Genomic DNA, 22,857 nt, shown 5'->3' with positions numbered 1-22,857 from the left:
CCATCCCTCTCCCTACAGATGCTTACAAAGGAAAAAGAAGGGAAATTTATAGGACGTAATTGCTATTAAAAATCAGGGGTTTTACTCTGGAGGAGGGTGATAAGGGGCTTTAAGAAGCAAAGGCCAATGATTGAAATGTTACAACAGGTTTGAAGTAAATAAGATTATTCATTGCCTATCCAGGTCAGACTCTCCCAGGGCTATCACACCGTTGTGCTGGGATGCAGCGTTTTGCTCATTTTTGGAAAAGGGTGGTAGAGGTCTTTCCTTCCATACCCCTCTCTCCAGAAGTGTTGAGACTCGAGTTATTCCTATCTTGTAAATTATCCCGGAAAAACAATCCTACAGCTTGCTAGTTCATCCTTTCATTTAATTGAAAGCCATCCTTCCGTGTTTCTGAGAAAGTAGACAGAGGGGACACTTGGAGGGAATTTGGCAGGGTTTACCCCTGGTTCTGTAGTCACAAAAGTACTTCTGTATTTGTGAGAGCCTCCTCTTTGGAGGTGACAAACCCTGAGGGTCTCACATGTGTGTCGAATGTCTATAGCTATCAGTTCGACAGGCTAAAAAGAAGCAGGAAGGACCTCAACTGTCAGTACTCTCAACATAGGCAGAGAACTGGGTAGCTGGGTATAGGTGAGCTGGCAAAGGACTTAAAGGTCCTGATCCCAGTGAATCTCCCACACTGACAACTTGAAGCAAGGGCAGAGAGGGGCGACTCTAGAGCCTCTACTCAGAACAAGACACAGAATTCACAGCTGTGCCATCAAGACGTGGGTGCCATTAACTGCTGGGTTTAGGGATCCTCCGTGGAGTCTGTAGGTCATGCCACTCCTCTCTCTCTCCCTGGGATGCGTCCCCTCTCATCCAAGGGGGGAGACGGCAGAGTGGGACAGAAGGAATCAGTTCTCACACATTTGTACCTCCAGCTGTGGGCAGTGCCATGAGAGGGAGCTTGCCACCTTTCATGACGCCCCCCAGGGAACTGAGCAGTGCTCAAATCAAGTTTTCAGGGCCCCACACCCAGTTCCTGAAGATCTGCTGCCCTCCTAGGGAAACGCTTACCGTCCCTCTGGGGTGATTCCACTTGGCTGCCAACATGCATCTCGGGTAATTAACCACTGTGCTGGGCTCTGCCTGCAGCCCCCGGACAAGGCAAGTAACAGACTCCTTGGTTGTGTTAACCAGGTGATGCTTTTTCCCCTATCCCCAGCTGGCGGTGAAAAGGTGGGTTTTAGTGGGGAGCATGATTTTAGTATGACCTTTCCTACCTCCCTCGTTTGCTTTACAATGAAAAACTCTAGAACCTCTCCGGAGACCTCTCTTCTACACATCGGATCCCCAACACCAGATCTGCAATGGTCGGATCCCCAGAGTGACTCTGCAGGGATGGGAACACTGTCTCTGGGGCCAGCGCAGGAGCCTCTTGGAAGCTGTTTTCTGCGCACTTGGTCTTAAAGGAGGTAGCGACTGGGGCCTCCCGGAGGACTCTGCCTGAAAGGCCAGTCCAGCATTGTAGGAGTTAATGTGGGACCGCGCGTAAAGGGAAGGGGAAAAAAGTTGGAGTTGACACTTACGGAGGGGGATGGGGGGAGTGAGTCTTGCTGACTCCTGATTGGTTTTACATTTCATCCAAAAATTTTTTTCTCTCCTCTCTCGCTCCCTCTTTTCAGTTTCTCTCTCTGATCCCAGGGGAGGGGAAACGGGAATAGTGAGAGATCAAAAATAAACCTCTTATGTCAAAGCTGGGAAGGAAGTATAAATACGAAGGGCTCGACAGCCCACTCGGTGCTTCCCGGGGTGGGGAGGAGGCAGGAGGCGGCTGCGCGGGGACCGCGCGCGGGGCAGGGGCGGAGGACCGGCGCACGCGGGCCGGGGCGCCAGTTGCTCGCGCTCGGCTCGGCGGGCGGGCGCGGGAGGAGCGGCCTGCGCCAGCCAGAGGGGCCGCTCGGGGACCGTCGCCGCCGCCGCCAGGTCCCCACTGGCCCGAGTCGGCCACCGAGCTGATTGATTTGCTTTTTCCTGGAGAGAGCGGCCGGGCTGCGCTCGCGCCGCCAGCACCTGCCCGCGCCAGGCCGCCTTCTTCCCTCGCCCGTGCCGCAGCCGGAGCCCCCATGCCCCGCGCCGCCCCCCGGTGGCCGCCGCTCCTGCTGCTGCCGCTGCTCTTGCTGCTGCCGCCGCCGCCGCCGCCGTTCGCCCGCGGCGCCCCGGCCCGGCCCGGCGCCCGGGGGCAGGCCTCGGAGCTGGTGGAGCCCACGCGGTTGCCGGGCAGCGCGGGCGAGCTCGCGTTCCACCTGTCCGCCTTCGGCAAGGGCTTCGTGCTGCGCCTGGCGCCCGACGCCAGCTTCCTGGCGCCCGAGTTCAAGATCGAGCGCCTCGGGGGCTCCGGCGGGGCGGCCGGGGGCGAGCGGGAGCTGCGCGACTGCTTCTTCTCCGGCACGGTGAATGGGGAGCCCGAGTCGCTGGCGGCCGTCAGCCTGTGCCGCGGGCTCAGCGGCTCCTTCCTGCTGGACGGCGAGGAGTTCACCATCCAGCCGCAGGGCGCGGGGGGCTCCCTGAGCCAGCCGCACCGCCTGCAGCGCTGGGGGCCCGTGGCGCGCCGCGGGACCCCAGCGCTCGCGGCCTCCGAAGCCCACCCCCTCCCTGGAGGACCCGAGTGGGAGGTGAAGGGAGAGGATCAGAGGCAGGAGAGAGGACACGAGGAGCAGGAGAAGGAAGAGGTGGAGGAGGAGGAGGAAGTGGAGGAGGAGGAGGAGGGGGGCAAAGAAGAGGAGGCAGAAGGCGCCAGCGAGCTGCCACCACCCCTGGGGGCCACGAGTAGGACCAAGCGGTTTGTGTCTGAGGCTCGCTTCGTGGAAACGCTGCTGGTGGCCGATGCGTCCATGGCCGCCTTCTATGGAGCCGACGTACAGGTAGGACTCACTTTGCCTGGAGGCCGCCGGTCACCTCCTAGAGCCTCCCAAACATTCCCTTTCCAGCTCCTCTGAGAAAATCCTTCACGTTCCTCATTCTCCCAAGACCGACCCCAAACGAGGTTCTTTCCTTTCTGAGAAAGTGCAGTAACTTTTCTTATCCTCTGACACTTGGGCTACCTCTACTGCCCCTCTCCCCCCGTGTCCCTTCCAGTTTAGAGTGGAGGTCCTGGCGCTTCCTCCTCTGCCTCTCACCTTCACCCCTCGCATCCTGACTCTCCATCAGCACTTGGCAAACTGAACTAAAAGTGGGTTGTAAGGAGCACCCCCTCCCCCACGCACCTGCCTCTCCCAACAGAGATGAAAACTGAACATTTTGGAAGAGCATCCACCCCACCCTCCAATTCTCAGCCCTCTACTGTCTGCAGCCCTGAGAGGTTCCCAAGGAAAGTCAGCTGGGATGGAAAGATATGTCCATTTCATTCCCTTTGCGGACAGAACGAAGGTTGCCATAAGTAAAAGATATTGTTTGGAGGGAGTTGAACCTGGAAAGGGGCTGCCCAACTTCTGTGTGCCCAGCTGGTTCTGATCAAGGGGCATGGACTACCTTGCCAACCTGGCACGGGGCCCCGGCCAAACTTGGCAGTGCCAGCATCAGCACAAAAAGGGAGGGGAAACAGAATTTCTGCCTGGGGGCTCAGCCTGGGAAACCGAAGCTTCAGTGGAAAAGGGAGGAGAGAAGGGAATGGGGATTTGAACTCTTGTGGAGCCAGAGCTCTGCTTGGTCCACCCCTGCTGCTCTCGGCCCAGGCACAGCTCTCTACTGAACTTGGGCCGGAAAATTGAGCTCAGGGGACAGCTCCTGTAGCCAGACCACGCACGTCTAACTAGATTCAGAGGCGGTGCAGACTCAGCAGGAGGAGTCTATGGCACCCCGTGTCCCACACCTCCCCCAGGAACTGGGTGAAGTACAAGGGTTCCAGGAGACGGCTATACTTTCTCTTCCCATGGGGAGCACAAAACCAGAGGTGTGCGGGGTAGAGAAGACCTGATCCGCCCGCCCAGAGGTCAGAGATGCCTCTGCTGCAGCTCAGTGAATGCCTTCTCAGTCATGGCAGTCCTGGCCAGTGACTCTCTCCTGGGCTCAGCCTATGCCCGACTGCTGGGGACACCAAGTGCTTCAGTTTCACCTGTGCAGAACAGTATAGATGACGCACGCCATCTTTATCAGTCCGCAATCACTGGGAAATGCATCGAGATGGAAGGATGGGGAGAGGTCCCTGTGGCTGCTTCTCTGGCTCCTGCAGGAGCAGGCTCCTTTGCACACTGTTGTAAAATTCACTTCTCCCAGAGCACGGTAAGGCAGCTCTGAGCCATCAGTGCGGTCTTCCCAATGGGCTTTGGGTCTATGAGGATTGACTGTCTGCTTCCCTGACTACCCTGAGAGCAGGTGGGGGGCACCAGCTGACTCCTCTGACTCCTTTTCCCCAAGCAAGTCCTCAAGAGGGTGCCTAGTGGGGCTTCTCCCATCGCAGGTTAGGACCACCACGCGTGGCTACTAGGGGGCTCTACCAGAGAGAAGCTGAGAGTACAATCATTGCAAACCCAGAGCTGAGATGCTTGAGCCCCTCCCCGTGCATGCACCAGGTTCTGAGGTCTGCCTAAGAACAGGGAGGTAGGAAAGACAAGAACACAGAGAAGCAGCAGAAAAAGTAATGACTTTTCAGCCTTCAGAGCCAAAACGTTTTCTCTCATGCCTTCCTGTCATCTATCTCCCTCAGCCCGTCATCACCTAGTAACTGAAGATACTGAGTATTTGCCTCAAGGAGGTATTTGACTGGGATGGGGCTGCCCCAGGTTCTCTTCACAGAGACACCCAGGAGCGCTCCCACCCTTATAGATTTCTGGCTGGATGACCCAGTGCATGCTTGTCCCATCCCTTCCCCCTCCACATACACCATTTCTGGATCATTCACAGACACACACCTTGCACCCAGCCAGCCTATGTGGGTCAGAAAAGCCCACCAGGCCCCTGTGTAGGCTGAGGTCCTTTCCATAAGGTATCTGCTTCCGGGTCTTACACCCAAAGGAAACGTGCTCTCTCAGCTGGACCAGCTCCATCACGCCCGCCTTGGTCTCATTATGTCACAGCCCATTTACACCCCTGCTGTCACCGTGCTGGGATGAGGCAGGGGCTGACCTCCCACTGACCCCTCTGCTTTGACTGCGTACCACCTGTGGAGACGCCACAGGATAGACTTGAACTTCTCAGCTCAATCTCCTGGGCTTCCTAAACAGGTCCATGAGCTCAGCCAAGACAAGAATGAACGTCAAGTTCTAGTTCCCCAAGACCTTGCCTGCCCAGACCCATCTCCCCGAAATAGAATCCAGTTCTTTATTCTTCAAGGAGTCTCCTGGAGACTTCATTCACACAGATGGAAGGCCCTTTGGGGTGTCTTAGCAGCCAGGGATGTAAGGTAAGGATGAAGAGACTTTACCTCCTTGAGGGCTTGCGTTTCCTCATCTGTGAAGTCAGACACCGGTCATCAGCGAGGCTGCTTCATGATGTGTCTTCTAGAAAGTTCGGCACTCGGTAGAAAAGCCATTGTCTGAGTGCATTTCCTTTGCACAATGGTTTGCATTCATCACCTCAGCAGAAATACCTGTGAGAGAGGCAGAGGAAGAAGGTTCAGCTCACAGGGAATCTGTGACTTTCTCAAGGTCACACAGCTAGTGAGTGGCAGGGCTGGGTCATGACCCAGGTCTCTTGAACCTGGGCCAGTGCTCTTTTTTATTATGCCATGAGGTTTCTTTAGCCCGAGGAGGGTCTGTGACTCTGTGGCTCACTGACCCCCTACACTTGTCTATACTGTGGGAATGGGTCGTTGAATCCAGCAGTCCAAAGACGCCCAGCCAAAGTGGGAGGCCCTGTCCTGGAAAGAAACCACCTTCAAGGCCAAGAGAAAGAATTAGCCATGCTGGAGGCTGGTCACACTGTGAAGCGACAATGAAGTTTTCCAGAACTCTGTACACTTGAGTTCACTTAATCCCTTGACAGAAGGGGCCCCTGCCTCCCACCTTCTTATCTGGTTTCAGAGTTAATGAGCTCAGACAAAGGGGGCTTTCTGAAAGGAGGGACCACCTCGGAAGAGGCCATTAACTCTGTCTGCATCCGGCTGCTGCTGATTGTTGCCTGGGTGAGCCTGCCCCAGGAAAGCAGTGAGTGGCGGGCTGAGCCGTGCCCCACGCTCGGACTCAGAATCCGTCCTGCCAGTGTATCAGCCGCTGGCTGAGCTCTGAATTCTCTGCTGAGCAGGGAGGGTCCTCAGAGTGGCACTCCTCATCCCCAGAGGAGGCGGGAGGATTCCCAAGATGTCAGGCTACCAGCAAGTGATTTCAGGAAAGGGTTAAATCCCAGCCATTCCATCTCCCCCTTACCCATATCCTCTGGGAAAATGTCTCCCATAAGCCCTAATACTGAAGTGACCCCAGATCCCAGCGCGGTCCCCGGTTAGGCCTGCTCTGGCATGATTATTAAAGCATCGTCTTCACTCTCAAAAGCGCCCTGGTTTGGATAATAACCGAAGCAGACACATGCCCCACTTGCTCTGTAACTACCTCCGTCCTTCTGGGGGAAAGACATGTGTTCTATCCATGTGAACGGTGTTCCCCTCCTGGCAAGAGAATGAGTCTTTTCCACCGCTTTTGTCTGCTCCAGTCAGAATGATCAACAAATTGAAATTTTCCCCAAAGAAAATGCCTTAATATTCAAAGGTCTTTGATTTACCACGTCTGCCTCCGCAGGTGTAGACAATGCCAGGGGTAAGCTTGCTGGCTGGCGTGCTTTGGGTTTGCTTTGGCTATGCTGTAGTTGTCCTTGTAGCAGCAAGGAGAGGTGGCAGTCAGGGTGGTGATTAAGAGCATATACTTTGAAGGGTCATCGAAATAAGCTGAGTGGCCTTGAGCAAGTTACCAATTTCTCTGTACCTTGAGTTCGTCACCAGCAAAACAGGAACAGCTATACCAAGGTCCCAGCATTGCCCTGAGGATACAATAAAATATGGAAAGCACCTGCCCCAGGGCCTGGCACAAAGTAGATGCTCAACAAAGCATCACTACTACTGGAGTTGCCCTTGGTGATGGCGTCTGTCAGAGTAGGAGGGCCGTGTGGTCATGTGCCTTTGCAGTCAGCCCACTGCCACGTCAGCTCTGCTGTCCCACGCGCCAGGGAGGCCTCCCTTTTCAGCTGGCTTGGCGCAGAGTGTTTAAGCTCGACTCCTTGTGGTAATTGTGTGTAGTTCTGGAGAGGTGACATTGCCCCTTGCTGTTTTGAGAAGGAGGAGAGATAAAGGACATCAGTGCAGGACCCCCTCTTTTCTCCAATTTCTTCTTTACCCTTCTCTGCTTCTCCCCCACCTCCTCAGTAGTCTTGGGCCCTAGAGAGACCCCCTGTAGGGAAAGCTGTGGCACCAGTTGCCGAGGTCAGAAGGTTTCCATGTTGCCACTCTTCTTCTCCTTGCCTCTCCCAGGCGTGCTGCAGGAAGAAGCAATGTGAACCACAGCGTGAAGAGCAAGTGAGCAAAGCGTAGGGATGACACTCTGAGCAGAAGGAGCTGCTGGAAATGCATTTGGCCCAGGCCCAGACTTCTAGACTCCCACCTCAGTTGGCTTTGGCTGCCATGGGAGATCTGGGGGAGGAATGTCCTTAGTTGTATCACAGAGAATCAAAGAGAGCTCTGTCCCAGCCTAGCTGCCTAGGGCATTTCTTTCTCTTCTTCAAGTCGTAGGGGCACCCATGAAGAAGGAGACGCATTTAAAAAAAAAAAAAAGCCATGTCTTTTCCTAATGAGAATTAAGTGCATGAGGTCCCCAAATCATTCAAGAGCAAGGCTGTTTGACTGCCCCTGGCCAGGCTGGTCATGGGCTCCCACCTACCTGACATGGTTCTTGGAGGTTGTCTGCCATGCTGGGGCTCCCTCTTCACCAGGGGCGCCATCTTGTTCACATTCTTCAGTGAGCAGCCCACACTCGGGTGGTGCACAAGGAGGTATAAATAGACACCAGGTGGTGGAGTGAGCCATCTGACCTTCTCCTTGACTGGCTCCTGAGCCCTCTGTCCGTGGAACTGTAAGTCAGGACTGGCCTTTTGGCCCAGGGTACTGGCTGAGACTCGGAGGCTCACAGACTCGGCCACTGCCCCCACCAGGTCCTCCCCCTAGGGAACTGTAAGATACACTGCAAATGTCAGGCTTTCCCGCCATGGTTTCTTAAAGGAGCTGACAGTGAGGATGGCAGCGCCTCCCACCTCCAAAACCTCAGCAAGACAAGACGAAAGGGGAGGTGAGGAGGACCAGTAATGGGGATTTTAGCAGAAACACTGAACCGCATAGTCCTTTGCAGCTCTCTTGCAATGGAAATTATCTTCTGAAATAGCAACCATAAGGACATCCAAACTCTCTCAACTCAAACCCACTGCCTTGAAGGAAAATGGCTCTCAAGCCCGCTCAGCCTGACAAGTTACTTCGTGTCTGGAGAAGACGCTCTCGGCTCCCCGAACTGCCAGGGAGACTCCCTGGAAATCTTAGTGTTGGGAAGCCTCCCTCCCCTGATGCCTCACCTCGTCCTTGGCGCAGAAATTGACACCCGTGAGCCTTTGGTTTCCACTGGGGACCTGGCCGATGCGTGGTCCCCACTCAGCCGCCTTGCCCCAGAGCCTCAGTCTGCTCTGGTCAGCTTGAGAACGGCGAGCCCTCGGAAACCTCCAGCCTTCCAGGACCCATGCCGAGCAGCTGGCATCTCTTGCGTTAACACCTTCTTTGTAAAACATCATCTCCCCAGTTTTGAGATTGTGAAACTGACTCGAAGGGAAGAGATCTTGTGAGGAGAGTTGCAGGTGGCCTCTGAAGAGCTTCCAGGGCTTGGGCCCTGGCCCATCAGATTCGACCCTTCCTAGGGCAAGAGAGCTGCCCCCTGGAAGCAGCGAAGGCCTGGTCAGGAAGTAGCCTCAGGGAGCTCCCATTCCTTAGCCCTCACCCCTCAGTTGCATAATAATGTGATTGCTTTTCTCCCTCAGGAATCCAGCTCCAGGAGCCAGTGCCAAGTTTCAGCTTTGCTGATAAGATGTTTACATCAGCCTAAACATAGCTAGAGTGCTTGACACGCTAAGAAACCTGCCAACCCCTGTTTGTAGGGCTTACAAAATACCTGGCTTGTCGCCCGTGAGGTGAACAGACAGATCCCATTCACAAATAATAGGATTCGTCTGGAACTCCCACACATGGCCTCAACCGACGGAGTGTCCCTCTTTAGCCTTTCACCCTCTTTTCCCCTCCTTCCACTCCTACCTTCCAGACCACAGGAGAGAAAACAAGAAAGGCTTACGGGAGCTGGTGCCCTAGGGAACGGGGAGCGGGGCAAATGAGTGGCAGCTCAGGTGGCCACACTCCCGGCTGGAGACACGCGTGCCTCGGCCCCTTTCTCTTCTGCAAAATAATCCAAGAGGACTCACTTCTAGAGGTCGCTGAGGCAGGAGAGTGAGCTCCATCTGGCCGCCTCCAAAGCCTTGGGAGCAGCTGGCAGCCCAGGGATAGGACGGAGGCCAAGCAATGATGTGAACTCCTTCAGTTGGCCTGGGCAAAGCTGGCAGCAGGTGTGATCCTCAGCGCCTGGGTCTCATTAGGCCCACTGCCTCCTCTCAAGCCCCTGGCAGAAAGGAAGAAACCTTTCGGGGTTGTCCAGAAACCCAGCAGTCAAGCCCTGGGAAACTTAATTTGAAGAGTGTAGGCCTCAGAGACAGACGTGCCTGGGCTGGTGTCCTGGCTTTAAGAGCCATGTGACCTTAGCTTATTTAACTCGTGTGAACCTCTACTCCCTCCTTTGTAAAACCCGGATGACAACGCCTACTCCACAGAGTGAGTGTGGGCACTTGATGAGGTGTGGGTCTGGGGACGGGTGCGGACCAGCTCTTCGCAGTGACTATTGGAATGATTTCAGGGTTAACAGTGCCCACCTGAAGAGAAGTTACCCCAGCAGGATCAGGAAAATGCTCAACTGGATCCCAGGGGACACATGCTACTAACCTTGAACACTCAGATAATTGCTTCTGGGCTGAGAACAGAGAGGGGCGGGGGGTGGCCGGCAGGGAGGCGCTTGGTGTCAGAGTTAAGGCAGGGTAGCCAGGGCAGTCCAGTCGGACCTTCTGGTGATGATGGAAGCGTCCTGTCTGCTCAGTTGAATCCAGAAGCCTTGAGCTCTAGGTGGCTAGTGACGGACTTGAAACGTAGCCAGTGTGACAGAGGAACTGTAATTTTAATTTTATTGAATTTTCACTAATTTCGACTGACACAGCCACATGCGGCTGGTGGAGATATTAGGGGCAGAAGCTTTGGCGCCAGGCCACCTCGGTTCAGATGCTGGTGCACGTTCATTAGCTTTGAGATCTTGGGCTGGTTACTGAGCCTTCGTTTTCTTACATGTAAAACGAAGGGAAATAACACCAGGACCTCCGGGTTTGGGGAGTCTTCAGCGCGATGCTCAGCCCAGAGCCCGGCCCATCCAGGGCTGGTGGCAGTGGGCAGGTGACGGGCCAGGAGATTGAACCCTTCCCTCCTCCTGCTCCCCTCTTCCCGACAGAACCACATCCTGACGCTCATGTCCGTGGCAGCCCGCATCTACAAGCACCCCAGCATTAGAAACGCTATCAACCTCATGGTGGTAAAAGTGCTGATCGTGGAAGATGAAAAGTGGGGCCCCGAAGTGTCTGACAACGGGGGGCTCACACTGCGCAACTTCTGCAACTGGCAGCGGCGTTTCAACCAGCCCAGTGACCGGCACCCAGAACACTTTGACACGGCCATTCTGCTCACCAGACAGGTCGGTGGGCTGGCTCCAGAGAGCCCGGGCAGGAAGGGAGGCGGGATGGGCGGATCAAAGGGAGGACCACTAGGCCTGCCCAAACATGGGAAATGTCTCCCTGCTGGCCCCAGCTGGACGCCAGGAGCCTCGTGTGTGGAATGATGAGGGGGAGGTCATGAGGACAAGTGTGAGGTATTTGCAAGGGAAGGAGAGGAATCTCGTAAAGGCTCTTTTCCAAAAGTTTGTGACCAGCTGTCTGCTGAGGTCATAACAAGAGGAAATGGGCTCAAACTGCCCAGTAAAAGATCTGGAGTTGGAAGGAAGAGAGGAGGTCCATCTACAACAATTATTAAACACAGAGGCAGGGAACTGGCGGTCACCCTCGAGATTTCTCCAAATCAGGAGGCCTGCCTTCCTAGCGGGTGCAATGGAAACCAGACAGCTTCCCAAAAGCTAGAAAATCTAATAACATGTGCCAGGCCCTGTTGATGCTGTCAGTCCTCACAACAACCCCACCAAGCCCCATCTTACAACTGAGGAAACTGAGGCACAGATTGCCCCCCTCCCCACAGTGGTGGCTCCCATTGTCAAGCCTAGGCTGTCTTGCTGCAGGGTCGGTACTCGAGCACTGTGCTGTCCTGCCTACCAAAACAAGCCAGCCCTAGGACATGCCAGCTCTAGGACACGAAGTCCCAACCAGACCTAGGACACACCAATGTAGAAAAAGAAAAGGGCTTCCTCACACAAGTGGCCTTTGTGAAGAAATAGGGCCTTTGGCCTAAAAATTCTCCTTCGGGGGCCCCCAGGTGGCGTAGTCGGTTCAACATCCAACTCTTGATTTCCGCTCAGGTCATGGCCGTGGGTTGTGAGATCAAGCCCCATGTCAGGCTCTGTGCTAGGCCTGGAGTCTACTTGAGATGCTCTCTCTCCCCCTCCTTCTGCCCCTCCCCCTCTCTAAAAAAAAATTCCTTTCAACTCAGGAGGAGCGGAAATAGGAAGGCTTTCTTTCTCATGCCCTCACTCTCTCTGCCACCAGAACTTCTGTGGGAAGGAGGGGATGTGTGACACCCTGGGTGTGGCGGACATTGGCACCATCTGCGACCCCAACAAGAGCTGCTCTGTGATCGAGGATGAGGGGCTTCAGGCGGCCTACACCCTGGCCCATGAGCTAGGTAAGACTTGCCACGCCAAGCCTTCTGTATTCTGTCAGAGGCAACTGCCTCTTTCAAACCCAGGCCAGCCCAGGGTCTAAGGAAGATGCGGCTCTCCCACTTGGCCAGGTTCTCCTCAGAGTGTTGATAGAGTGATTATATGCAGATACTGTGCTTTCTCCATTCCCGCCCTGAGCATGAGGTCATGATATTAAAATAGGGTCTTGGACCGTCATCAGGGGCCGCCAGGGAAATGCCCAAATGAAACAAAAGCTCAGGTAAAGCTGTGATGCTTTGCCCCAGCTCAACAGTAACAGTAAGAATTCTGGGAAGAGGGAGGGAATCATTGAGGACGGGCTGAGGCAGAAAACAAAGGGGTGTCGAAGTTCCCCGGCGCTCTGAGAAAGCTTTCTGCAAGAGAAAACCCCAGAGTGAAGCCCAAGACAAAAATCCTTAAGGAATAAGGGCTTGGCCGTCTCCATGAGGAGCTGGTGACTGGTTGGCTGGGGAGGGTCGCTGTGTCGCATGAGAGAGGGAGAAGGGGGGCTGGGCCGTGTGGGGAGCCCTTGGGGTGGGACAGGGCGAGCTGGAGGGCAGTGGCGACTGGTTAGGATGGACTTCAGGTCTCTCTCCACCCCAGGGCACGTCCTCAGCATGCCCCACGACGACTCCAAGCCCTGCGCACGGCTCTTTGGGCCCATGGGCAAGCACCACATGATGGCGCCCCTCTTCGTCCACCTAAACAAGACGCTGCCCTGGTCTCCCTGCAGTGCCATGTACCTCACGGAGCTCCTGGACGGTGGGCACGGTAGGTGTCCCCAGGCTTCTCCCTGCTTCTTTCTGGCCCGCTGCTGGTGTTCGAGGTCTGCCCCGCCCGCCTCCGGGATTGCTAGAGTGCTGTTGGCACCTGTGCTCTTTCTGGCTGGGCTCCTTCGCAAAGCATCAGAGACGTTTCGGGTAGAACAGATGTCGGAGAGGAGCTCCTCACCCAGCCTCCCGGCCATGGCAGGCTAACCATCCCCGCGGAGCAGACTCTTCCTTGCCCTGTCTTCCAGCAGCCAGCGTGCTGGGCTAATTTCAATGATTAGTCCCAGAGCTAGTAGAATGAGTCTGAGAAGGTTTGTCTGGAGGAGGTGGGTTTGAACAGAGCCTGCAGGAATGGAAGAACGCAGTACAGAGGAGAGAAGAGAGCATCTGGGCTGGAGAGCTAGATCATGCCGTAGCTTAGAAATGGCAAAGAGGCAGGGAACAGGCCAGTGTGAGAGCAAGGGTGGGGGGACGGGGGTGGGTAGCACTCGGGGTTAAAACCGTTCGACTTATTCAGTAAAGCCGTGAAAACACCATTTACTCTTGATTGTTCTCATCGAAGGAGACAGGGACACCTATGATACAAAAATAATAGATGATCCGAACGTCAGTACTTAGGCTTTATTTTGCATGCCATGGTTTTTGAGAGCGCATTTGCATCCCCAGTTACACGTGCTGTAGATTAGTATTACAGTCAGCTGGCATTTCCTAGGTACACACTGAAATGTATACAAGGTGTCGTGGATAACAAAAAAAATTCATTCCTAATAAAATTTTACTTACGTGATAGTCAAAAATCAGATAAGCTCATCCAGATGGTGGAGCGTCGACAGTTGTTAGCTTACTGTCGAAGAAACTGTGATGGCTAGGCCTCACACCCCATCGGTAGGAATTTAAGTGTAAGGTGGGAGGCCACTGGGGAGCGGAAAGAGGGAAACCCCTGCTCCTCATTCTTGTTCCTCTGCTTCCCTCCGTTTCTCAGGAGACTGTCTTCTGGACGCCCCCTCCTCGGCCCTGCCCCTCCCGACAGACCTGCCAGGCCGCAGGGCCCTCTATGAGCTGGACCAGCAGTGCAAGCAGATCTTCGGGCTGGGTTTCCGCCACTGTCCCAACACGTCTGCGCAGGACATCTGCGCCCAGCTCTGGTGCCACGTGGATGACGCCGAGCCCCTTTGCCACACGAAGAACGGCAGTCTGCCATGGGCTGATGGGACGCCCTGTGGGCCTGGGCACCTCTGCTGGGACGGCAGCTGTCTGCCTGAGGAGGAAGTAGACAGGCCCAAGGTGAGGGATGGCCCCTTGGGGGTGTGGGAGGAGAGGGAGGGGGAGGGCTGTTTTCCAGGAGGAAACCACACTTGAGAGCCATGACTTAAGAGACTTTGGGCCAGGCTGCAACTATGACTTCTAAGTCAAATCATTCATCTTTTAACAAACAAAGCAAAGCGTATTTACCCAAACTCAAGAGGAGCCCTTCGAGGCTGGACTCAGAGCAGATGGGTGACGTTACCAGTGCTAAGGGCGTTTTGGGAACTCCCCCTTTGGAATTGTTTTGGGGTTGACTTGAAGGCTTATAAGGATAAGGGATAGACATGAAGCATTCCAGCACAAAGACCAGATCCTGGGCATTCAATAAAGGGAGGCCATTATGAATTCCATTATAAACAGATAGAGTGATGGCAGAAGAGGAACATTCAATCAAAAAATGAGGGAAAAGTATTCGTAGCCTACCCACGTCTGAGCTGCGTTCGTATTCAGCGGTCAGGAGAATGAGATTAATTGTGGGAATTCCATACTCAGGAGGGGAGAAGGAGTCAAAGCTGTCTCTGACCCAGCAGAGAAAACTTGGCCTAGGACAGAGTAAACTTACAAGAAAAACCAAGGCAATGCCAGCAAGAGTTTTTAAATGATTCGCTTCTTTGCCCTGCTCTGAGTACTTTCAAACTGTGAGGCTGACCACATTTCTCTTACGGCGAGTCACTGAGCCCTGCCTATGAAACAGCATATCCACTGAGTTTCGCAGCCTGGTCCCAGCCCAGCACGGAATCACCAGGGTGGCCTGAGCACTCACTCGCCAGAGGGCTGTCCTCAGTGGCATGTCCTTTGCCCTGAGGCTCGGGATCCTGCTTGGGCCAGGTGAGTCACACTCTCGCTAAGCTTGAACCAGGGCAGGATTCACCCTCAGCCACTTCTCATCCTCTCCATTCAGACACTGAGCTTTTCTTCTATGTACTGACTCCCTCTACGCACCGTCCAAAGCACGTGCTTCACACAGTACCGAGGGGAGGCGAGGAGGTCTGTCCAACATTCCCCGGCACCAGAGCCAAGCTCAATGCAGGGAGAGTTTGACATGGAATGATCATGGGATGATGTTTATCATCTATTTTTAAGGGCAAAAAAACAGATCATAAAACACCATATATATATATATATATATATATATATATATATATATATATATATGACAGAATCATAACGATGTAAAATTAAATTATCCCATCTTTAAGATTATTCAGAGCAAAAGCGTGAGAGGTTATTAATGAAAATCACACCAGTGGTTTAATTTGGGTAGTGGGTTTTTTTTGTTTTTGTTTTTTGTTTTTTTAAAGATTTTATTTATTCATTCGACAGAGATAGAGACAGCCAGTGAGAGAGGGAACACAAGCAGGGGGAGTGGGAGAGGAAGAAGCAGGCTCATAGCAGAGGAGCCTGATGTGGGACTCGATCCCATAACGCCGGGATCACGCCCTGAGCCGAAGGCAGACGCTTAACCGCTGTGCCACCCAGGCGCCCCTGGGTAGTGGTTTTTTTAAGTGATGTTTTCTTTTTTACACTTTTCTGCATTTTTTCAGTTTTTATATAAGCAAGTATTACTGCGCCTTTTGAAAACTCTGTGACCCAATCAAGGGCAAAGCTTTGTTCTCGTGGGTTGATTGTAAGGATGGAAGCAACTCTGATTATTTCCCAGGCATTAAGCTACCACTGGAACTGGTAGCTAGTAGACCAATAGCAACAGCTCCCAGCAATTATTCCTTTAAACCAGGACTTCTCAGCCTCGGCACTAGACACATTTGGGGCTGCATAAGTCTTGGTTGTGGGAGGCTATCTTCTTCATTGTTGGATGCTCATTGTTGGGTGCTTGTTGTTGGGTGCTTGTTGTTGAATGCTCATTCTTGGGGGTTCATTCTTGGGTATTCATTGTTGGAATCTCGTTGGATGGTGGTTGCTGGATGCTCATTGTTGTGTACTTGTTGTTGGGTGCTCATTCTTGGGTATTCATTGTTGGGTGCTCCTTGTTGGAATCTCATTGTTGGATACTCATTACTGGATGCTCATTGTTGAACGCTCATTGTCGAATGTTTAGCAGCACCCCAACCTCTACCCACCAAAGGCCAGCAGCATACGCCCTCCCCAATTGTGACAACCAAAAATGTCTTCAAATATTGCCAGATGTCCCCAGAGGACAAAATTGGCCCTGATGGAGAACTGCTGCATTAGACCCAACCTTATTCCCAGAAAGTGTTGTTTCATCCGACAACTAATACCGAGCACCTTACTAAAGGCAAGGCACTGCTTTAGACACTGGGAAGTCAGCGGTGAACAAGTCCAGCACATCCTCTGTGTTCCAGAGGCCAATCACCAAGCAAACCACACAGTCACTAACAAATGATTAGGGCAGTCTACTCAACAACACCCACCAGGATGAGCGTAACTAGGTGAGGAGGTCAGAGCCACAGACCCCTGTTGCACTGAGAGCTGAGGCCTCCCCACCTCTGCTCCTGACTCAGTGTGGCCTTGTGTGTTGCAGGCTGTGGTGGATGGAGGCTGGGCCTCATGGGGACCCTGGGGAGAATGTTCCCGGACCTGTGGAGGAGGAGTACAGTTTTCACACCGTGAATGCAAGGACCCTGAGCCTCAGAACGGAGGAAGATATTGCCTGGGTCGGAGAGCCAAGTATCAGTCGTGCCACACAGAGGAATGCCCCCCTGATGGTAATCACCACTGATGGCCACTACCGTTGTCACTGCAGCAGATCCCCCGACAAGAAGGAGGGTGGGTCTCCTGGGATGCAGAGCTTTCCTGTGAGCCAGACATAAATGGATTCTGCAAGGCACCAAGTTTTAGGGCAAAGCCCAGCGGCCCCTAGACCACTCTCATTGTGCTGGGAGAGTGTAGCAAAGTCAAGGAAAGAAATTGCCCTGATCTTCCAAGATGTGGAAACAGAGGATGTCATTCCCAACCAAACTTGTTCAGGGGGTTGGGAGGAGCTCTGCAGAGGGGCTAGCGTCTAGGATAATAATCCTCCTGGAGGCATCCGAACCCTCGTCTGTGTGCAGAATAGAAGTGTTTTCCAAAGCAAGTATCAGAGCCAAACCTCCACTGTCTTTCCAGCCAACATTCAGCCCAGGGTGGAGGGAGGGTTTCTGAATCTGATTCTAATGCACATTCCTTCTGAGAAGAGTTGCCCATCTTCCCTTGAGGCCGTGGCAACTGCCTGATGGAACCTTACCAGGGAGCAGCACCATCCCTACCTCCCCTTGGCATACATTCCTACCCCAAGTGCCCACTAGAAAGCACACACATTAACTCAGAGGCAGCAGGGTAGCAGCAGCACTGGTGAGAGGGAATCATTAGCAGTTTTCCACCCACCATCCCATCCAACTCCCCTTTGTGCAGCTCCAGGAAATATTGGCAGGCAGCAAAAGACAAGCAGAGTTTTAAGAGAGATGCATCCAAGTGCAAAGACACACTGACATTGGGTTGGTGTCTAATGAGGAAATCTGTAGGCTTTGCAGTTTTGCAAGACAGGAAGGATCAGCGGTGGCATGGGGCTCTAGAAACTTTGTCCTGGAATCGTGAGAATCTGCCTGGCATATGCGGTGAAGAGAGAGAGAGGAAGGGGAAGGGATGAAGACAAGGCACGAGGTAGACAGTATGATTTCAGTTCTACCAGGATCAGCGTCTCCATCAACAAGAGTTTTAGTGCCTCTCGTGTGGCTCGAACTATAATAGATGTAACAAATGACATTGTAAAAACGCACAAAGCATGGTCTCTGTCCTCAGAGAACTTGCCGTCTAGTTAGAGATCCACACAGCTTTTACAAAGCAATTGAAGCCTAAGCTTGAAGGCTCAGACCCCCGGCTTGTGAAGAATTCAGAGCAAGGAAGAGCCTGGGCTAGCCAGAAGCTTCCCAGGGAGTCAGGGCTGAGCAGGGCCTGGAGCGTGGAGATGGTGATTGGGTATGGGAGGACATGTGCCTGCACGGAGATGGGGAGGCTGGAGAGGGGCTAGCATTCTGGCGGGTGGAGTCAAGCAGCATACTAGCATTTCAAGGCTACGCAACAAAGGTTTGTGAAAGCTAAAATGGTATCTGGAGGTTCTCTGTGCCGGCTGTCCCGTCACAACACCTGGGAAGCTTGTCGCAACACAGAGGCCCGGACCCCTCAGATGCGTTGACTCGGAATCTCAGGAGTAGGGCATGGCCATCTGTGTTTTGAAAAGTCTTTACAGGCCATGCAGACATGCAGCTAGGGTAGAGAAGCTCGGTAGTAAGAGCAGGTTTAATTTCAGGATTGTGGGGCAAACAAATAAACAAACACAGTTCTTACTTCTGACAGATTGTTCTGGAAGCAGCACGCAGCAGGTTGGGAAAGGAGGCTGGGCACGAAGTCTCACATGAAACCAAGAGGCCTGGGCCTGTGGGAGGTGGACTCAGATGGTGAGAGTGGGAAGGAGACACTAAAAATCGCAGATTGTCATGAATAGAGTGTAGGACTTAAGGACAGCTTGGAAATGCTCGATACTCAAGTGTTCAGCAGATACCAGATGCCAGTCTCACACCAGAATGCGGCAGTATCCCCAAATGAAAACTAAACCAGTTCATGGAGGAGCCATATGGGGTTGGGCTTTTTCCGAGCTGGAGGTAATCGCACTGCTACACGTGAGGTCCCCCGGAGACACCCAGAATTACAGCAGGCGAGCTATAGGGGCAAGATCAGAACTAAGGATGTCGATCTGAGAGCCTTCGGCCGCACGTTCAATGTCACCAAGGTAGTCAAATAGAGCACGATTAGCAGGGGCCCAAAAATACACTCCACGGATCATTCCAGCTTACTGCCTTGTCCCCTGTTCCTACTAAGTTTATTCATCTGTAAGATAGAATTGGTATCTTCCCCAAATGGACAGGATATTATCGCAGAAATCCCAGCTTGAGGCTGGATGCTCCTTCCCTGCCACACGGACCTAGGTCGGGCGTGTCTAGGAATGTTGGGCCCAGATGATGCTGAACCTATGTCCTGGGACTGGGTCAAAACCAGGAGGAAGAAAGGGGCCCTGAATCCTGGCATTTCCGCCGCGGGGTCCTCCCTGCTTCAGCAACACCTGCTTACTATGTGCCGTTCCTTACTCTTTGTAGGGAAAAGCTTCAGGGAGCAGCAGTGTGAGAAGTATAATGCCTACAATTACACGGATATGGATGGGAACCTCCTGCAATGGGTCCCCAAGTATGCGGGGGTGTCCCCCCGGGACCGCTGCAAGTTGTTCTGCCGAGCCCGGGGAAGGAGCGAATTCAAAGTGTTCGAAGCCAAGGTGAGAACCCTTCTGGAGCTCAGAACTGTGGGTGGGGAGGAAGGTCACCTGCTCCGACCCCACCTGTGGGCGGACTGTGCACACCATGCCCTCTGTTACCTTCCACTTCCCCGCTGCAGGTGATCGATGGCACCCTGTGTGGGCCAGAGACTCTGGCCATCTGCGTCCGTGGCCAGTGTGTCAAGGCTGGCTGTGACCACGTGGTGGACTCGCCTAGGAAGCTGGACAAATGTGGGGTGTGTGGGGGCAAAGGCAATTCGTGCAGGAAGGTGTCTGGTTCCCTCAACCCCTCCAGGTGAGTCTCATCCGTAGTTCTGTGCCTAGGTTCTAGAAGAGCGGAGCAGGCTTCAGAATCACACTGGCCTCCATGTGAACTGTGACAGCTACTTATTACCCATGCAGCCCTGAGCTGTAGTTTCTTTGCAAAGCATTGGGAGTCCCTTCTATCTCAGAATCACCATAACGAGTCATGAGATGGGCGGAACGCTTGGCACAAGGTCTGACTTACAGAAAGGACGGTGCACAGGGCAGCCACAGGCCCTGAGGATAGGGATGTATCGGCTCTGAGTCAACCAGCAGCAGAGCTATGCTGAGTAACCAGGGCCTTTGCCAGAAAGCAGCTCTTCCAGGCCTGTTTTGGGAAGGACATCTCACCCTACATATGAGTCCCATCCTTTCCGCAGGTGTGTCTTTCAAAAAGGGGATCCAAACAGGGGGGTCTTGGTGGCCTTAGTGTTTTCATGAATCTGAGAACTCTGGGTGCTTTCACACACCTTAACACACATATGTTCACGAAATTCCTAGTATTGAAGTACTTTCGCTTCTTTTTTTTCTTAAGTGCTTTCATTTCTATGGCCGCATTTGATTCCTAAAATAAGTCCATCAGCTGGCCCATACTATTATTTCCCATTTACAGATGAAGACACCAAAACACTAAACGATGGCACTGATCGTTAGTGACAGCCAGGAAGAGAACCCAGGTGTCTTAATTCCTGGGCTGGTTTTTCCCTGCCATGGCATGTTTCCCAGAGAGGAAGGGCCAGGGCATACGTTACATGACCACACCGTGCCGCCCTCTGTCTCTCACCATCTCTCACCATGTCAGGCGTACAGAACAGAATCAGCCTACAGCAGACAACTTGGCAGTCTTCAAAGTTAAACGCAAAGGAGATAGAAAAAAGAAGCATGTGGTGTGGGATATTCAGGCACCGGGTCTGTGAGCTGGCTTTCTCTTAGGCATTAGACATATGGGGCTGTGGATTCTTTAAGAGCGCCCCTAGACTCAGCAGCTAGCCCAAGTGGGCAGAAGGCAAGAGTAGCACAGAAGCCGACTGCCCGTCCTCACTCTTCTCTTCTTTCCTCCGGGCCTATGTAACCCAAACACTTCTGCCCCAGAAGAGAAGAATAAAAACTGAGGTTTTTCCATCCCACATAAAACCCTGGACCTACAGTAGAGTTGAAACATGGAGGAAGGCAACTAGAAGCAGATTTTCTCACCCTGGGGCCATATTAACCAAATACTAGGGTCTTATTGGCTCTAAGAGGTGGGGTGAGAGGTCCATTCTGGTCAGAATCTGGGACTGGTGTGTGGAACAGATTTTTCCACATGGCTTTGAACTCTGGGTATGAAGGTGGCCAAGCAAAGTTCTATCCCCATGCACGGAGCTAAATGTGTTTGAGATCTCGCTCGAGCCAAGAGCTGCCAGCCTTGGCCGCACCGATGCGGCTTTGCAGACCCTTCTGGGGTGTGTTCCTGTGTGCTGGTGTCCAGGACCACACATCTAAACTCCAAACATTTGAAGCAGAATTAGCAGGCAAAGCAAAACCCCTTGAAAGCCCCTATGTCCGCATCATTCCTGCCGGCCTCGGCAGCTAATTCACGTGGAACCCACTTGATGATCTGCTAGCCCTTGGTGACCACCCGCCCCAGTCACCAGCATACTCCCTTGCTGAGGCACGGGGCAGGGTCCTCAGGGTGTCTCTTTCCGTTCCTATCATAGTTACGGCTACAATGACATTGTCACCATCCCAGCCGGTGCCACCAACATCGACGTGAAACAACGGAGCCACCCGGGGGTCCAGAACGACGGCAACTACCTGGCACTGAAGACGGCCGATGGGCAGTACCTGCTCAATGGAAACCTGGCCATCTCGGCCATAGAACAGGACATCTTGGTGAAGGGGACCATCCTTAAATACAGCGGGTCCATTGCCACCCTGGAGCGGCTGCAGAGCTTCCGGCCCCTGCCCGAGCCTCTGACTGTGCAGCTGCTGACTGTCCCTGGTGAGGTCTTTCCCCCCAAAGTCAAATACACCTTCTTCGTCCCTAATGACGTGAACTTCAGCACGCAGAACAGCAAGGAGAGGGCGACCACCAACGTCATCCAGCCCCTGCTTAATGCGCAGTGGGTGCTGGGGGACTGGTCTGAGTGCTCCAGCAGCTGCGGCGCGGGCCGGCAGCGGCGGACGGTGGAGTGCCGGGACCCCAACGGCCAGGCCTCCGCCACCTGCAATGAGGCCCTGAAGCCCGAGGATGCCAAGCCCTGTGGAAGCCAGCCGTGCCCGCTGTGATCCAGCGGGGCGGGGCTGGTCTCGTGCTCATGGACTTGGGGTGCTGGGGCGCAGACCAGGGTACCCACTGTGGTGACCCTACCTGTGGGGATGGCGTGGCCTCCCCAGGCCCGCCATTGCCACAGCCACTCCAGTTTGGCACGAATTCATAACGGGGAGACGAGAACGGGGACAACGGATCCTGAAGTCTACTATCTGGCGGGTTGGACCTAGTACGGGTTCAGGTAGAGGGTACAGGTTAAAAGGTAAAAATGCACTCATCGACCCAAACAGGAGACTCGGCCTGTGCGCAAAGGACTAGCAGAGTTAAATGAAAAACATTTTTCCTGTTTGGTTTCCCCGATAAATAATCTACCTCAGAGGGGAAAAACATTAGTAAAAGAGAGGTGCAGGGTGGGGAGGTTGATGATGAATGTCAAAGCTCCATAGCTGCGCCCCCGAGCTGTCTTCAGAAATGACCGTGACTGTCCTCGGTATTAAATCCCATCGCCTGAAGGGCTGCAGAGCTGCAGGACTGTGGAGAGCCACGGGTTCTCAGGCTCCCACCTGCTGGGGTGGATCCATTTCAAGTATTTATGCAAATGTGTCTCTGAACTAAAGTGTGATCTTGTGCCAATGCAGCGGTCTGATCTGGTTCAGTATTTCTTTGGAAAGGGCCGAGGACCCAGAGCCCAAGGACAGAGGCTAAAACTAGGTCAGCTGACCTTGAACACAGCCAGGGAAGCTGGCTCCCTGCCTCAGTCCCTCGGGCCTTCCTCCTGCTGAATCCGGCTCACTCAGGCAACTCTTTATCATCTCCACCAGTGCTTCTCAAACTCGTGTGGGCAGTAGGGTCGTCTAGAGGGATTCTTAAAACACGGATTGCTGGGCCCTACCCCAAGAGTTTCTGATTCCCTGCTTCGGGGCGGGGGTGGGGGCGGAGGGAGTGTCCTGAGAATCTGCATTTCTAGCAAGTTCCCAGGTGATGTGGAGCCTG

At 53.7% G+C, this 22,857-nt stretch overlaps 1 protein-coding gene across 1 annotated transcript; it reads left to right on the top strand.

Moving 5' to 3' along the window:
- The first annotated feature begins 1,721 nt into the window (after nucleotides 1-1,721).
- ADAMTS8 (ADAM metallopeptidase with thrombospondin type 1 motif 8) lies at nucleotides 1,722-22,698 on the top strand. The gene is made up of 9 exons (XM_044386524.3): nucleotides 1,722-2,912; nucleotides 10,545-10,784; nucleotides 11,803-11,938; nucleotides 12,558-12,725; nucleotides 13,707-14,008; nucleotides 16,530-16,713; nucleotides 19,138-19,310; nucleotides 19,430-19,605; nucleotides 21,311-22,698. Exons 1-9 carry the CDS (start codon nucleotides 1,737-1,739, stop codon nucleotides 21,879-21,881), a joined length of 3,126 nt encoding a protein of 1,041 aa, XP_044242459.2. The 5' UTR covers nucleotides 1,722-1,736; the 3' UTR covers nucleotides 21,882-22,698.
- Nucleotides 22,699-22,857: the final 159 nt, after the last annotated feature.

The sequence above is a fragment of the Ursus arctos genome, unplaced genomic scaffold (assembly GCF_023065955.2).
Source record: "Ursus arctos isolate Adak ecotype North America unplaced genomic scaffold, UrsArc2.0 scaffold_22, whole genome shotgun sequence".
Taxonomy (NCBI): Eukaryota; Metazoa; Chordata; class Mammalia; order Carnivora; family Ursidae; genus Ursus; species Ursus arctos.
This window is presented reverse-complemented; position numbering and strand designations above follow the sequence as displayed.